Source organism: Triticum dicoccoides, chromosome 5B (genome assembly GCF_002162155.2).
Source record: "Triticum dicoccoides isolate Atlit2015 ecotype Zavitan chromosome 5B, WEW_v2.0, whole genome shotgun sequence".
NCBI lineage: Eukaryota > Viridiplantae > Streptophyta > Magnoliopsida > Poales > Poaceae > Triticum > Triticum dicoccoides.
In genome coordinates this window covers 531,569,828-531,582,998 of record NC_041389.1, presented here as the reverse complement: position 1 = coordinate 531,582,998, position 13,171 = coordinate 531,569,828, and the positions used below count along the sequence as shown (strand labels likewise).

The window sequence follows — 13,171 nt, the reverse complement described above, 5'->3', positions numbered from 1 at the left end:
CCAAAGACGGTCGCGCCCGCGCGAAGCGGCACGGCGGCTCGGCGCCCTCCCGGACGGAGCACCAAGGCACGCCCACCACTGGCCGCTTGCGACACGGCCAACACCTCCTCCGACGCCCCTCCCGGCGTCGTCACCTCCTCAGACGCCGGGATGCCCTGTGTTGCCACCTCAGGCACCGCCGCCTGCGGTGCCTCCTCCACAACCGGCAGCGCTTCCGGCACCACGACCTGCGGTGCCTCCTCCAAAGCGACATCGCCTCCACCGCCATCGGTCCCCGCGCGCTCGACCACGTCGGCCCGCGGCAGGGTTCCGTCCCCCACCTCCACGACCTCCCAGTCGAGGACCATCACCTCAGCCCGGCCTCCGCGGTCGCGCTCCCTCAGTGTCGACGGCTCAAAAACCGTCGCCGCCACCATCGTGCCCTCCGGCATCTCACGCCAGGCTGGCTCCACGCTGCCTCGCGCCCATGCCGCCACCGCGTCGGTCCAAGCCCGGACCGACGCCGCCTCCAACTCCACCTCGGCCTGGTTCCTGTCCCGCCAGGCTAAGGCCTCGGCGTCATCCGGGTCCAGGCCGAGGTCCGAGTCGCCCCGTCCCTCCTCCCCGGCCAGGCCGGTGAGGTCGGACCGGCTCCTACGGAACGCGGCCCCCTCGGTGGCCGCGGTCTCTGTCGCCGCCCTCGCCAGCGCGATCGGCGACTGGAAGAAGAAGAGGAAGAAGGACGACGGAGAATATCTCTGCTCAAGGCCGCGGGCGCAACTGTGCGTCGGTGGCAAGAAGTAGAGCGAGAGCAGGGGGACAGGAGGGCACGAGCGAGAATAATGTCCGCCGCCCCCTTGCCCCCCCCCCAATTTATAAACCCCGGTTCAAACATGAGGGAGTGGGATCGTCTGCACACGCTCGTTCCACTACCCCGCAATAAGTGCGCACGTACACACGCACTAATTGCGCGGGGAAGTGCAACCGGCCCCCAGACACCGCAATAAATCCGCGCGCGTGGCCAAGGGCGCGCGGCGGCGGGCCCCGGCCCGGCGCCCAGTCCCGTCACGCGCGTGGCCTGTCAGGCCCCTCCGACTTCCGGGCACCACGTGGCACTTGCGCGAAGCCCGAGGGATCGCCTCAAGATTCGACGGACTCCTCGATTCCCGCTACGGCCAGGATGCCGCGATCCGGTTTCCAAGAAAACCGACACGCAGTGGGTGTTGCCGGACCCGGCATTCGCAGATTCCGCCTTGCTCAAGGGGGAAGCTGTGAAGGCCCACTCATCCGAAGAGGACGGACCTTCACAGCTTCAGGGACTACTATCGGGGGGATGAAGCCCAGGCAGGCAACGGAACCCGGATCTATTTCAAAAACAGCAGGGCCCGCATCGCCCCACAAACCGGTGTGCGCCAGGCCGGGTCGCTCGACCCGGCAAGGCGCGCAACCCGGCCAAGACCCTTGACTCAGCAAGGTACGTCGACCCGGCCGCAACGGCTGGCGCAAGGCAACTCAGCCCGGCGCAACCTTGGCTTCCCCAGCAAGCCAACCCACCCGTGGCGTCCACAGCAACCCAGCCACGGGTCAGCTCCCGTCCCATCCAGGCCGTACGATGGGACGAGACCTCAATCACCGATGACCAAGACTACAGTGCCCCCGCCCATGCCCGTGGTCAGCCAGAGCGTGGCAACAGTGCCCCTTACCTACCCGCTGACCAGGGCTGGCACGGAACAGTGTTCCCGTCCTCGCAGCTGATGACAGCAAGCGGCGGCCTGACGGAGAACACTGTGCGCGGCTTGACTCGGCCACGCCATGATGATCGACAAGACGGCGCACAGTCCCCCTAGGCACGCGGGGCCCACACCTAGGGGAACCCGGCGAACCACAAGCTCCCAAGCGGGACCCAGCTTGGTACCCCGGACACCGACAATACGGACCCACCGACTTGGCATATTAACATTGTAACCCTGGGTGAGTTGATCTATAAAACCCCCCAGGAGTCCACGCCTACATGGGCATGATATGTCAGGTCCCCGGCATGCAAAGCAACACAAGATAAAGCAAGCAAGATAGGACTAGCCACTACCTAGCAAAACCAGGGAGAAGGACCAGCCCGAGCCTCGGCCAGCCTCCTTCCTCCTCCATACAGCTCCAGGAGCGACATTGTAGTATCGACCATCCAACTAAACTCGGCAGGACTAGGGGTGTTATCTCTCCGGAGAGCCCCGAACCTGGGTATGTCCGGCGTCCCGCGCCCGCGCATATCAACCTCGCCTCCGAAGCCCACCAGCGCCCTCGAGCCTCCTCCTCTCTTTAGCCATCCCTTGGCATCTGCCGTGCCCCCACCACGACAATGGACCACATTATAAAAATAACTTCATCCTTTCAACATTGAACATGAGCTTCGAAGGGGCTCACACAGCGAATACCTACAGGCACTGACGTCAAAACGTGTAAGAACACCACAACCACGCAGTGGCAGAGACAGGAGGAGGGGGGCAGAAGGGGCCCTGGCCCCCCTAATATTGTTGTATTAAGCCTAATATGCCTGCTAATAGATGATCAATGCTTGCAAAAATGGTGTATTCTTGTGAGCTGGTCCTCCCTGACAAGAATTTATTACACTTGGCCCTCCTCATACTATGTTCCTAGCTCCGCCACTGCAACCATGCATCAAACAAGTCCACTCTCCTCTTAAAAGAAACATCATATTTAAGAGCACACCAACACGATACATGTATAAAAACCACCGCTAGAACATAACTAAAACTCAAGTCAACATGAACAAAACTAGAACAAAACAACCGACAACAATAATATGCTAGATAAAAAAATTATTCCCACAAGTGAAAAAAGGCGTGGCGAAGCGCGCGTTTGCTCTAGTATATCTCTAACTCCAAACATTAGCTACACATGTAAGAGCAACTCTAATGGGGCGACCCATTTCGTCCGCCGCTGTCCGTTTGGGTTGGCGCAGACAGAAAAGTCGGCCTAACGCGCCGACCCAAACGGACGCGCGTCCGCTTTTCGTCCGCGGTGACCCATTCCCGGCCCATTTTTGAGCCGGGTTTGCGTCAGCGCAGACACGTGACGGACGCGCGCACGCTCGCCCTCTCCTCCCCCCGGGCCCGCTGGTCTGTGTCACATCGCCCTCCCCCATCCAACAGCAACCCTCACCCTCCTCCTCCGTCGCAGACGCTGTCGCCCATTTTTGTCGGCGACTCTGCCAGCTGCCAGGGCCTCCACATCCGCCCATCTACGCCGCCCGCCACCGCTGTCTTGTTGCCGGGAGCAGACTGCTTCCCACCCCCCGCGCCCCCCACCACACAGCCGCCCCCGGCCAAGAAGCCGCCCGGCCAGATCCTCACTGGCACGCTCGTTGGAAGCCGACATGCTCGTCAGACGCCGGCAGGACAGTAGCTGGTCCGTGCGCGCCGCGACTCCCTTCGCCGGCCATCTCCTTCGCTAACGCCCGCAAACTGTTAGACAGTTCGCCAAGGTACAAAATGGACTCCGCCGACGAGTTCTTTTTTCACAATTTCCTTTGCGACTCCGACGATTCGTCCTCCGATGATGAGGAGGAGATATTGGCTGCTGTGTTGGTCAATCACCACCTCAACAGCCAGCGGCCATTGTTTCGTGGCTCCATTCCGGGCCACCTTCCGGCATTGAATCGCAACCGAGAGAGCGGGCATTTCCTTCTTTGGAAGGACTACTTTGATACAACAAACCTGTTGTTCAAACATCAGAAATTCCGCCGTCGTTTCCGTATGAGTAGGCATGTCTTCAACCGTATTAGAGAGGGGGTGGTCGGCTATGATGACTATTTCGAGTGCAAAGAGGATGCCGTTGGCAAGATTGGTTTTTCCTCTTATCAGAAATGCACTGCTGCCATCCGAATGCTTGCATACGGAGTGCCTGGTGATCTCATTGATGAGTACGTCCGTATGAGCGAGTCTACCTGCCTAGAGTCTCTGTATAAGTTCTGCAAGACTGTTATTACTGTGTTTGGCCCCGAGTACTTGAGTGAGCCGACTGCTGAAGATACAACCCATTTGTTGGCGATGAATGCCAGCAGGGGCTTCCCAGGGATGCTTGGTACTATAGACTGTATGCATTGGGAGTGGAAGAACTGCCCTTCTGGTTGGCAAGGGCAGTATAAGGGCCATGTCGGGGCTTGCACTGTCATACTTGAGGCCGTGGCGTCTCAAGATCTCTGGATCTGACACTCTTACTTTGGCATGGACGAATCACACAATGATATCAACGTGCTTTAGTGCTCGCCGGTGTTTGCTAGGCTTGCCGAAGGCAACAGCCCACCGGTGAACTTTACAGTCAACGGCCACACCAACGACAAAGTATACTATCTGGGTGACGGTATCTATCCTCAGTGGACCACTATTGTCAAGACAATACCTAACCCTATCGGAGAGAAGAGGAAAAGATTTTCCCAAGAGCAGGAGAGTGCTAGGAAGGATGTCGAGGGTGCCTTTGGTGTTTTGCAATCTCGACGGGGCATCGTTCGGTATCCTGCTAATACCTGGAGCACACAGAAACTATGGGAGGTGATGACTGCTTGTGTGATCATGCATAATATGATCATAGAAGACGAGCGTCCGGAACGTCTGTATGATTATGGCTTTCAGTTTCAGGGTGAGAATGTTGTGCCTGAGCATGGAGTAGCGGCAACGTTTGAACAGTTCACCCAATTTTACAAAGACATGCGTATTTGGGAAACTCACGTGCAACTGCAAAATGATTTGGTTGAGTATATGTGGGCTCATGTTGGCAACCAATAGATGTATCTTCTTTTATTTGATTTGCAAAACTATGTGAGAGCTATGTGAGACGTTTTTATTTTCATTTGGCTTGTAATAAACTATGCTATTCTATTCGGTCCAAAACGATTTTATTTTGAACTATGCAATCATGCAAAAAAATAGGGGTGTGGCAGCCACGCCGGCACATATGGGTCGGCGCGTTGGGCGCCCTGCCGACCCATATCTAAAACAAGGCGGACATCGGACGGGCGGCTGACCCAAACAGACAAAAAGCGGACGAAATCGTCGTCCGTTTGCTCTAAAGGTCAACGAATGGAATTTCAGATTGGAACTTTGGACTCTGGTGCTTGTGGATTTGGACAGAGTGTTTTTTTAGTACTCCCTCCGTCTGAAAATACTTGTCGGAGAAATGAATGTATCTAGACATAATTTAGTTCTAGATACATCAATTTTCATCCATTCCCGCGACAAGTAATTCCGAACGGAGGGAGTAGTATTTTGACTGAGCTGATCTGCTGAGTATCTCTCGTGCATGAGGGCAGATTTTTTTTTTTTTTTTGAGGCAGTGCGTGACGGCAGATGTGACTTGCTGCTGCTTCGGCCTGTTAGTTAGTGGGCTGTGCCGCTCTAGCTGATGCCCGATGGGCTATTATTGATCTGTGGCAAGCTGCTGCGTAGTCTACTCTTCCTATTTTTCTCATATATACGTGGTACTATATATAGGAAACTGTTTGCAGGAAATTTTCGATGTACATCTATACACCCATGACCCATAGTGGATCCGCCCTTGGTGGGCTAGCCACTGGTCGGCGTTTATATGTGTCTGGCTCAAACCTGTACGCCTTGAATGGCACTTAGCAAATGTGAGTCTCCCCTTTTGTTGTGATTTGTTTTGCCCAATCTCATTTTATGTATAATCGCGCCGTACTTGTATCAATTCATTAGAGCCCTGGCGTTCACATTAATTCTGCATTATTACCCATGCGTTCATCTAGGATATCATGTGGAGGAGTGAAAATAAGAAAACTGCACGAATCATGTAGGAGTGGGCGGATGTGATTAAATCCTCATGTGGCACCATGTCTATTCGCGATTTATTGCCTCCGAGTCCTGCTAGGCGGAATCAAAAACTTTTGAACATCTACCGCCCAACTGATTATTGCACTGACGATTCTCAACAACAAAAAAATATTGCTCTGACAATACTTGCCTATCTCCCACCTACCCCCCTCTGTTGCTTCCATGGCTATGAATGCAGCTTGCATTGCTGTACGGAAGTCTTGCACTAGTCTTCCCCCTTTGAACCTTGTTCCCCTTTCTCCTCTCTGAATCCTGAATCCAAACTCGCTAATTTGGCCCTCTACTTGTGAGATCCCAAGCTAGAGCGCGTTCGTGTGGCTGATTCCATTGTGATCTATCCCAACATTTTCCACCCAACCTTCCATTCCATCTGCTACTTGCTGGATATGGTCCGGGTGGCCACGGGGGACGGCCGCCGCCGCAAGAATGCCCGGAGGGGGGCTCCGCGGGCGGCCGAGGTTGACGTCGTCCTGGACGAGCTTCTCGACCTGGTGTTCTTGCGCCTCCCCTCGTATCTCGACCTCGTCCGCGCCGCGTGCGCGTGCAGGCGCTGGCGCCGTGTAATCGCGGGCGACGGCGGCGGCTTCCTCCGTCGGTTCGGCTCTCTCCGCGGCGCGTCGTCCCCCCACGTCGTCGGCCGCTACCGCGTCGACGCGCGCCACCAGCACCCACGTCCGCCTGGCCGTAACCCCGTCTTCGTCCCCTCCTCGCGGCAGAGGGGTACCGTGGCCGAACGGAACCTGGCGCTTGACTTCCTCCCGCGGGGGGAATATGGGGGTCGTTGCTGGGAGCTCGTGGACAGCCGGGGCGGCCTCCTCCTCCTCCTCCTCGACGAGGGGATTGTTAGACTGTATTTACATGTATATATTGTAACGTTGTATACCGCCTCATTATATATATATATGTGATAGGCCACCTCTAGAGGGTTGTGCCGGTTCCCCCTAAAGCCTATTGTCTTACATGGTATCACGCTAGGTTACGTCCGTTTCCGCCTAAAAACCCTAAACCGCCGCCGCCGCCGCGCCCGCCGTCGCCGTCGCCCGACTGCTATGACGTCCGCCGCTGCGTCCGGCTCCACCGCCACCGGTTTTCTGCCGGCCTCCCTCGCGGCACTTCTCTCGAGGCCGCTGGATGCCGCCTCCCTTCAGGCGCCGATCGGGACACGGAGCGTCGGCTCCCTCTTCGCGCTCCCGCCGGCTGCTACTTCGCCCGGGCAGGCGCTTGTGGCCCACACCGCCGCCGCCCCGTCAACCGCGGCTGTCGCACCCTCGGCCACTGCGCCGCTGGTGACGGAGGACGTCGCGCTGGCAGGCTTCGCGGCGTCAACCGCGGCCATCGCGCCCTCTGTCACCGCGCCGGCTGCCCCTCTGACTGTTTCCACGGTGGTCTCACCTCAGCCAGTCTCCTCGATGGGATCGCAGCCGCCGCCGCCGTTTCACTTCGGCCATCTCATCATCATCAAGTTGTCGTCGGACAATTACATCTTCTGGCGCGCGCAGGTTCTTCCGCTTCTTGGGAGTCACTATCTGCTTGGCTATGTCGACGGCTCTCTCCCTTGCCCTCCTGCGCTGGTTGACAGCGTGCACGGTCCGGTCTATAATCCGGCTCACCGTGTCTGGACAGGGCAGGATCAGGCGAACCTCTCCTCCATCCAGGGGTCGCTCTCTCCGGCCGTTGTTGGGCTTGTTGTCTTCGCCAAGACGTCCCACGAGGCATGGACTATTCTTGAGCGCTCGTTTGCGGCACAGTCGCAGGCTCGTGTATCTGGGCTCCGTCGCCAACTTGGGGAGTGTCAGAAGCTTGACTCCACCGCCACTGAGTTCTACAACAAAGTCAAGAGTCTCGCCGACACGCTGGCCTCCATTGGACAGCCCCTCACCGACTCCGAGTTCAACTCGTTTATTGTCAATGGTCTTGATGAGGAGTATGACGCCCTAGTCGAGATCATCAATGAGAGGGGCAACTCCACGCCCATGCCAGCACACGAGGTCTTTTCACGCCTCCTGCTTACTGAGCAACGAGTCGAGACGCGCCGATCCAGGGGCAACGGCGCCCTCTCGGCAAACGCCGCCACCAAGGGTGGTCGCTCCTCTGCTTCATCCAGGGCTCCTTCGGGGCAGTCACCACCACCCGCTTCGGCCCCTCCTCCTACTGCGACGCTACCAGGGGCTGGCGGTCCACGTGTGTGCCAGCTTTGTGGTCGCGATGGGCACTGGGCCTCGAAGTGTCACAAGCGCTTCCAGCGGGGTTTTCTTGGTCTCGGCAATGATGGGAAGGATACACGCAACTTTGCTCGTCAGGTCGGCATGGCTGATCGTCCGCCGCCGCAGAAGCCACAAGGACACACTCAGTCCTACTCCATTGATCCCCACTGGTACATGGACTCTGGGGCGACAGAGCACCTGACCAGTGAGATGGGGAAGCTTCATACTCGTGAACCCTACCATGGCTCCGACAAGATCCACACCGCCAATGGAGCAGGTATGCACATCTCTCATATTGGTCAAGCATCACTTCTCACTAGACATGCCAATAGGAGTCTTCAACTTCGCAATGTTCTTCGAGTTCCATCTGTGACACGTAATCTTCTTTCAGTTCCTAAACTCACTCGTGATAATAATGTGCTTTGTGAATTTCATCCTTTTGATCTTTTTATTAAGGATCGGGGCACGAGGGACATTCTTCTTAGTGGGCGGCTCTGCCAAGGTCTCTATCGTCTGGAGCATCCTGGCGTCGCTCGCGTCTTCAGTGGAGTTCGGGTATCTCCGTCACAGTGGCATGCTCGTCTTGGTCACCCGGCCACACCTATTGTCCGGCATGTTTTGCGTCGTCATGAGCTTCCTAGTGTGTCTAGTAATAAAGATGTAGCAGTGTGTGATGCTTGTCAGCAGGGGAAGAGTCATCAACTTCCTTTTTCGGAGTCCAGTCGTGAGGTGAAACATCCTTTAGAACTTGTGTTTTCAGATGTATGGGGTCCTGCTCAGACTTCTGTTAGTGGTCATAATTACTATATCAGTTTTGTTGATGCTTACAGCCGCTTTACCTGGCTTTATCTTATCAAACGTAAATCTGATGTGTTTGACATTCTTTTTCAGTTCCAAAAACATGTTGAACGCCTTCTCAAGCACAAAATTGTTCATGTTCAGTCGGACTGGGGTGGCGAGTATCGCAACCTCAACTCCTTCTTTCAGTCGCTTGGGATCACTCACCGTTTAGCATGTCCACATACACATCAGCAGAATGGTTCAGTAGAACGTAAGCATCGTCACATTGTAGAAGCTGGTCTGACTCTTTTGGCCCATGCATCTGTTCCGTTTCGTTTTTGGAGTGATGCTTTCACCACTGCATGTTTTCTCATCAATCATACTCCCACTCGTGTTTTGAATATGAAGACTCCCATTGAAGTTCTCCTTAATGAACAACCGGACTACACCTTTCTCAAGGTGTTTGGGTGTGCTTGCTGGCCCCATCTCCGTCCCTATAACAAGCGTAAGCTCGAGTTTCGTTCCAAGAAGTGTGTTTTTCTTGGTTATAGCTCTCTTCATAAAGGATACAAATGTCTTCATGTGCCCACTAATCGTGTCTACATCTCTCGGGATGTTGTGTTTGATGAGCATGTTTTTCCCTTTGCCAAACTCCCTGTGTCCACTACCGAGCCACCTGTCATGCATTTATCCTCTGTTGCTTCTGACCAATTTGATTATGTTGCATATTCTCCTCTATTGTTGCCTAACCATGGTGCAGGCACTGGTCGTGGGGCTCGTTTGGAGATTCTGGAAGTGCCATCTTCCTCTTCGTCGCCATCGCCTTCATCCTCGGCACCTTCTGTTGTGCATGAGGAGCACATGGCGCCCCTGCATGGCCTCGGTTTCCGTGCTCATGCACGGCCGATCGACGTCCTGGCCCGGTCGCCTCTGGCTTCTGGGCTGCCTTCGCCATCGTCGCGCCCTGCAACCCCGCCGACTGGGTCGGCCTCCTCGGTCCCCGTCTCGCCCAGGGCGTCGGGGCAGTCATCACCAGGCCTGGCCTCGCCCGCCCCTGCCTCGCCCAGGGTGTCTGGGCCCTTCTCACCAGGGCCGGCCTCGCCTGCTCTCGCCTCGCCAAGGCCGTCTGGGTCGGTGTTACAGGAGCTGGCCTCGCCCACTCTCGGTTCGCCAATGGCCTCTGAGCCCCTGTCGTGGGGCCAGTCTTCGCCATGCAGCCCGGAGTCGTCTGTCCCGAGCTCGCCTGAGGTGATTCCTGCATCTCCGGCGACCGTCACGTCTCCGTCACCTTCGCCTCCGCCGGCTCCTGCTGCTGCTCTACGTCCACATACGCGCAGTCGGAGTGGCATTTTTCAGCCTAAGCAACGTCACGATGGCACAGTTGCTTGGTTAGCGGCGTGCATGTCTGCTGCTCTCGCAGATCCATCCTCTGAGCCACGCACGTATCAAGCTGCTATGCGCATTCCTCATTGGAGAGAGGCCATGGAGCAGGAGTATCAAGCGCTTCTTCGCAATCAGACATGGACTCTTGTTCGTCCACAATCACGGGTAAATGTCATTGATTCCAAATGGGTTTTCAAAGTGAAGAGGCATTCTGATGGGTCCATTGAGCGCTATAAGGCTCGTCTGGTTGCTCGTGGTTTTCGACAGCGTTTTGGACTTGACTATGAAGACACCTTCAGTCCAGTGGTCAAGCCTACTACCATCAGACTTCTTCTCTCTCTGGCTGTTACTCGAGGTTGGTTTCTTCGTCAGCTTGATGTTCAAAATGCTTTTCTTCATGGTGTCTTGGCGGAGGAGGTTTACATGCGCCAGCCTCCGGGTTTCTCTGATCCGGATCGCCCTGATCATCTCTGTTGTCTGTCCAAGGCAATTTATGGTCTGAAGCAGGCTCCTCGTGCTTGGCATGCTCGTCTTGCAATGGCTCTTCGTGCTCATGGTTTTGCATCATCAACTGCTGACTCCTCATTGTTTCTTCTTTAAAGGCCTGAGGTTACTATGTACTTATTGGTCTATGTAGATGATATCATTTTGGTCAGCTCCTCTCAGTCGGCTGCTACTGCGCTTGTTCGCTCACTTGGTGCTGATTTTGCGGTCAAGGACCTTGGGAAGCTTCATTACTTTCTTGGTGTGGAGGTTACTTCTCGTGCTGCTGGCCTTGTTATGACGCAGAAGAAGTACTCTCTGAATTTGTTGCAGCGAGCTGGGATGCTTAAGTGCAAACCGACGACTACACCCATGTCTACCACTGATAAGCTCAATGCTGTTGATGGTGTGCTTCTTTCTTCTTCTGATGCGACAGAGTACAGGAGTATTGTTGGTGGGCTCCAGTACTTGACGATCACGCGACCAGACATTTCCTATGCTGTTAACCGAGTCTGCCAGTATCTGCAGTCACCCCGTGACACTCATTGGTCTGCTGTTAAGCGGATTTTGCGCTATATTCGTTTCACGGTGGCTCATGGTTTGCATATTCGGCCGTCTGACTCTGGTTGTCTTTCAACATATTCTGATGCAGACTGGGCTGGCAATCCGGATGACAGGCGATCCACGGGGGGTTATGCTGTCTTCTTTGGCTCTAACCTGATTGCCTGGAGTGCTCGGAAACAGGCTACTGTCTCGCGTAGCAGTACTGAGGCTGAGTATAAGGCTGTGGCCAATGCCACATCAGAGATCATCTGGGTACAGTCCTTGCTTCAGGAGTTAAGTATACCCCAATCACAGCCTCCTGTTCTTTGGTGTGATAACATCGGTGCTACATACCTTTCTGCAAATCCGGTATTCCATGCCCGAACGAAACACATTGAAGTTGACTATCACTTTGTGCGTGAACGTGTCTCTCAGAAGCAACTACAGATCAAGTTTATTTCTTCCAAGGATCAACTTGCTGACATCTTCACCAAGCCATTGCCTTTGCCATAGTTTAAGACTTGCAGGCGCAATCTTACCCTTCTAGATTCATTAGAAAGTGGCTAAGATTGAGGGAGGGTGTTAGACTGTATTTACATGTATATATTGTAACGTTGTATACCACCTCATTATATATATATATGTGATAGGCCACCCTTAGAGGGTTGTGCCGGTTCCCCCCAAAGCCTATTGTCTTACAGATTTACACGGTGCTCCTCGTCTGCGGCCCCCTGGCGCGGCGCTACAAGGAGATCCTAACTCGGCGTGGTTCCGCGACTGCGATTTCCTAGGCGCCTTCCTTCTTGATGGCGAGGACGCCGGCACGCGCTTCAGCATGTCAAATTTCAGGGTGACGTGCGCCGTCTATTCCTGCGGGCATCGTATCGTCAGGGCCTGCGCCTTCTCGTCCGTTCGCGGCGGCCGCTGGACCTCCGGCGCCGGACGCAGCAGCACTGCAGACTGCGGATTGGGTATCATCCACTTCGCGGGGAGCGACGACGGGTTCGCCTACTGGACGGCCGGGGACAACATTGTTCTTACTCTGGACAAGGACGCCGCCGAGTTCACCTCTTCCGTCTTGCCCGACGACGGGGAGTACGCCGCTCTCCGGAACAAGCACCACGCCACGGAGTACGCCTACCATCAGCCGTGGCCACCTACGATCGAAGCTTGTTTGTCCTAGCTGCCGTGGCTTGGAGATATCCATGGTGGCGTCCCAGGTTCTCAATTCTGCCGTTTATTGTGATGTTCCTTGAGCATGGAGTACCAGGGTCCGTCATTCTTCTGTAGGCATAAAGTGGTAACCAGCTTGTCAATTTTTCAGATCTTTAATTGTGTTTGTTCGTAATCGTTTACTGCTCGGCTCATTGGATTGTATCAGTGCTAGTTTGAACATTTTCCTGGTCTGGAGATTCCTTTCGTAAATGTGAAATTGTTTGTTTTGGATTGGAGAAGTTTGGGCTGACTGTGAAGCAGTAGTAGTATATAAAGAATTTTTTTACTGGTGCTGAAGGGGGTTTACCAACGAAATATTTGGAGATTTCTATTCAAAACACTTAGCTTAGGAACATAGTTTAAAGAAAAAGAGAGGATAAAGTAGAAAACAAGTTGGGTATTTGGCCTGCAGGTTGTAAATTAGTTTTATAGAGGTCTGGCTTAAGCAACAACGCATAATATATGATGACTTTCTTTGAGATTTCTAAAGAACCTTTTAATAAAATAGATTGAACAAGGCTATAACTCATAGATATCATCCTGTTAATTGGCTGCCAACCCATATGCCATGGTGGCCTATGGTCTATAGATTTGGACTTCACTTGCTTGCTCAGTACCGATGGATGGGTATGCAAAATTAAAAATTAAGATGGTTTGTGCAAAGAATGATATCAGGCTTTCGGTCCTCTGTTGTTTAATCTGATTTCAATAATGAAACTACCG

General features: G+C 54.5%; 1 protein-coding gene across 1 annotated transcript; it reads left to right on the top strand.

The window, feature by feature from the left end:
- The first annotated feature begins 5,940 nt into the window (after positions 1 to 5,940).
- Positions 5,941 to 12,690, top strand: LOC119309953. Its single transcript, XM_037585844.1, has 3 exons — positions 5,941 to 6,673; positions 9,968 to 9,989; positions 11,935 to 12,690. The coding sequence occupies exons 1-3, from the start codon at positions 6,227 to 6,229 to the stop codon at positions 12,414 to 12,416; spliced, it is 951 nt and encodes a 316-aa protein (XP_037441741.1). The 5' UTR covers positions 5,941 to 6,226; the 3' UTR covers positions 12,417 to 12,690.
- Positions 12,691 to 13,171: the final 481 nt, after the last annotated feature.

What these genes read in the sequence shown, in the direction of transcription:
- LOC119309953 (XM_037585844.1), top strand. Translation starts at nt 6,227, where the DNA reads ATGGTCCGGGTGGCCACGGGGGACGGCCGCCGCCGCAAGAATGCCCGG. An exon ending in TCCTCCTCCTCCTCCTCGAC is followed by an intron (nt 6,674 to 9,967) that starts GAGGGGATTGTT and finishes TCGGTGTTACAG; the next exon opens with GAGCTGGCCTCGCCCACTCT. An exon ending in GCTGGCCTCGCCCACTCTCG is followed by an intron (nt 9,990 to 11,934) that starts GTTCGCCAATGG and finishes ATTGTCTTACAG; the next exon opens with ATTTACACGGTGCTCCTCGT.